This window comes from Heptranchias perlo, chromosome 5, assembly GCF_035084215.1.
Source record: "Heptranchias perlo isolate sHepPer1 chromosome 5, sHepPer1.hap1, whole genome shotgun sequence".
In the NCBI taxonomy this organism is placed as follows: domain Eukaryota; kingdom Metazoa; phylum Chordata; class Chondrichthyes; order Hexanchiformes; family Hexanchidae; genus Heptranchias; species Heptranchias perlo.
In genome coordinates, this window is record NC_090329.1 from 85,618,864 (window position 1) to 85,621,841 (window position 2,978).

Here is a 2,978-nt window from a genome sequence, read left to right on the forward strand (position 1 = left end):
TCAAGCAGCTAACCAGCATTTTATGTGGAGTAAATGCTATGAAGTTCATTAATCCAGCTGTGGAGCACACAACTATTTGTATTCAGTGGCTCAACAACAATTGCGAAAATCCTAAAATAGCAATAATGCTCTCCTTGTGTGAATTAACTTCTGTCATTGCTCAATATATACTCCTAAAATTAAAACCGATTGTGTGAATAAGAACTGAAGACAAGTTGGTCACCAATTCAGTGATGGCTGACAATTTAAGGACATTTAGAAGCAAATCCAGTGATTGTTAATCAAAAACAATTTGTTCACATTATCATACTAACACTTTTATCAAACCCCATTTTTTGTACCACAGCTAAAACAGATAGCAATCCCAGTTCCAAATTTTATACTCACAACAACTTTTCCATTTGCATTAGCAGGGGAAAATTTTACCCAAATACAGCAGAATATCTGTTATTAACATTTAAATTGAATATATAACCCAAATAATGGGTGGATATATTCATCTTCTGCCTTCATGTCTGGCAGAAAGTCCTAGATGCGGTGCCGAAGTAAGGGAGCTGGCAGAACGGCTTCTTGCCACATTTCCTACTCCCGCCCATCCCAAAAGCACTTGAAAAGATTGGAAAATTTGGGCCAAGCAGTGTAGGATTGTTCTTACTTTGCAAGATAATCCTGAGAATTTGGCCATGAAGAGAGAGAAACAACATTTCTTGAGCTGGTTAAGCCAGATCTTGTGGTGGAACTCCAGTTCATTGTGTGTGCTATATCCGCTGAAGCCTGCGGGTCTCAAATTTAAGGATACATAAATGGCAGTTGTACTGAGGGAATGGTGAGGATGGGATACTCTTGGGTAATTAGCAGAGTTTCAAAAGTTGTTCTTTGGCTGTAAAATGCTTTGGGATATCATGAGGTCATGAAAGGCACTATATAAATGCAAGTCCTTCTTTCCTTCCGATAGTGTAAATTTATCAACAATATAATATTCTGTGTTGCTTGTACTTATTTATGAACTTCCACTGACTGATTTCTTAACGCTATTTGTTTTTTTTCTAAATTTAACTCTCCTTTTAATGTTTTTCCTCTCCCACTCTTTTTATCTTCCCTCTTATATTTCCAGTTTAAATATTCCTCATTTGCATTAGGGAAGCTGGGTTCCAATTTTCTAGACCTTGATGCAGTTAAAATAAATAATGAGCTATGGCCTAGGATCCTAATAGTCTTCATTTTTTTCTTTTACAGGACACATTATGACATCTGCTAATAAAGGGATTTTACGTGTCGTGTTAATTTCCATCTTCATTTTGGGCTGTTTTTTAACCTTTTTCTTGCTATATGTCAAACCATCTAACAACTGGATTTATGTTCCTATGGCATCTGCCACATCAGTTCTACGCATGAAAAACCTCTTTATGCCAGAGAATAAAACTGAGGAGAATAAAACGATTGTCCTCATTTGGCTGTGGCCTTTTGGTCAGACATTTGAGCTCAATACTTGTGTTTCACGCTTCAACATCCATGGCTGTCATTTGACTGTGGATAGGAGCCTGTATAACAAATCCCACGCTGTCATTATCCATCACAGGGACATCAGTGAGGACTTGTCCAACCTGCCCTCACAGCCTCGGCCAGCTTTTCAGAAATGGGTTTGGATGAATCTGGAGTCACCTACCCACAGTCCAAAAAAGACTGGGCTCGACCAACTCTTCAACCTGACCTTGACATATAGGCGAGGCGCAGATATTGAAGTGCCTTATGGATCTCTAACAATGACCACAGATCCATTACCTTTTAAATTGCCTAATAAAAGCAATCTAACATGTTGGGTTGTAAGCAACTGGAACTCTAATTATGTCAGAGTGAAGTATTACAATGAATTCAAAAAATACATTAAAATCAATACTTATGGTCGAGCCTTTGGGGGACGCCTGAGCGATGAAAATTTGTTCCCTACAATATCTAAATGTAAGTTCTACCTTGCCTTTGAAAATTCGATACATGAAGATTACATAACTGAAAAACTCTACAATGCTTTGCTTGCAGGCACTGTGCCTGTGGTCCTGGGGCCACCTAGAAAAAACTATGAGAATTACATTCCAGCAGATACTTTCATTCATGTGGATGATTTTCCCTCAGCTAAAGAGCTTGCAGATTACCTGCACATTCTGGATCAGAATGAAGACTTGTACATGCGCTACTTCAACTGGAGGAAATACTACACAGTGAGGATGGCTCATTTCTGGGATGAACATGTATGTGGCGTCTGTGAGAATATAAAACAACATCAAGAATATAGATCACTTTCCAGTTTAGAGAAATGGTTTTGGGACTGAATATGTCTCCAGTAAATAATGTGGATCATCAGCAGTGTCCATGGAATTCAATTGGCTTTTTTCTCAAAGAAAATATTTTTGATTAATTCTCTTGTTTAGCCAAAAAAATCTACAACCTTATATCTTATCTAGTTACGTAAGAATTCATCATGCCTTTGACAGTGCGGCAGTGGATTCTTGAGCATCAAATCCTCATCTTAAATTGACTCCTGCTGGAGAGTACAATTTTTAAGCTGAATATTTTTATTTTAAAGAAACTTCACATTGTGTTTCCCCTGTCATTGAATTTGTAGTAAAATAATAGAAAATTTAATCTTTACCAAAAATTAAGGAGAAAGTGTCCTGAAACAAATTGAACAACTGATCTGATATTTTAACCAGAGGAACATTATTCAACTTATATTATATTTAAAGAAAAGAGCTTTAAATAATTATTGTAAATATCTATCCATTTTTAGTAGAGTAGCAATGCTTTGTTTAATATTTGTAATCTTACTTGATCCTTCAGTTCTTACCTCTGTTGTTGTGATTACTTTATTTACAAAGTTGATGAACTGACTTGAGGACCCACCTCGACAGCCTCTAACAGCAATGTTATTCTGTGATTTGACCAGTAGTAGGACTCATCTACCAGTTCAGAATGAACAAAAC

At 36.8% G+C, this 2,978-nt stretch overlaps 1 protein-coding gene across 1 annotated transcript; it reads left to right on the top strand.

Annotated features, from left to right (window-relative positions):
* The first annotated feature begins 1,238 nt into the window (after window positions 1–1,238).
* On the top strand, window positions 1,239–2,327 carry LOC137321442 (4-galactosyl-N-acetylglucosaminide 3-alpha-L-fucosyltransferase 9-like). Its single transcript, XM_067983829.1, has one exon. The coding sequence runs from the start codon at window positions 1,245–1,247 to the stop codon at window positions 2,325–2,327; it is 1,083 nt and encodes a 360-aa protein (XP_067839930.1). The 5' UTR covers window positions 1,239–1,244.
* The last annotated feature ends 651 nt before the right edge of the window (window positions 2,328–2,978 follow it).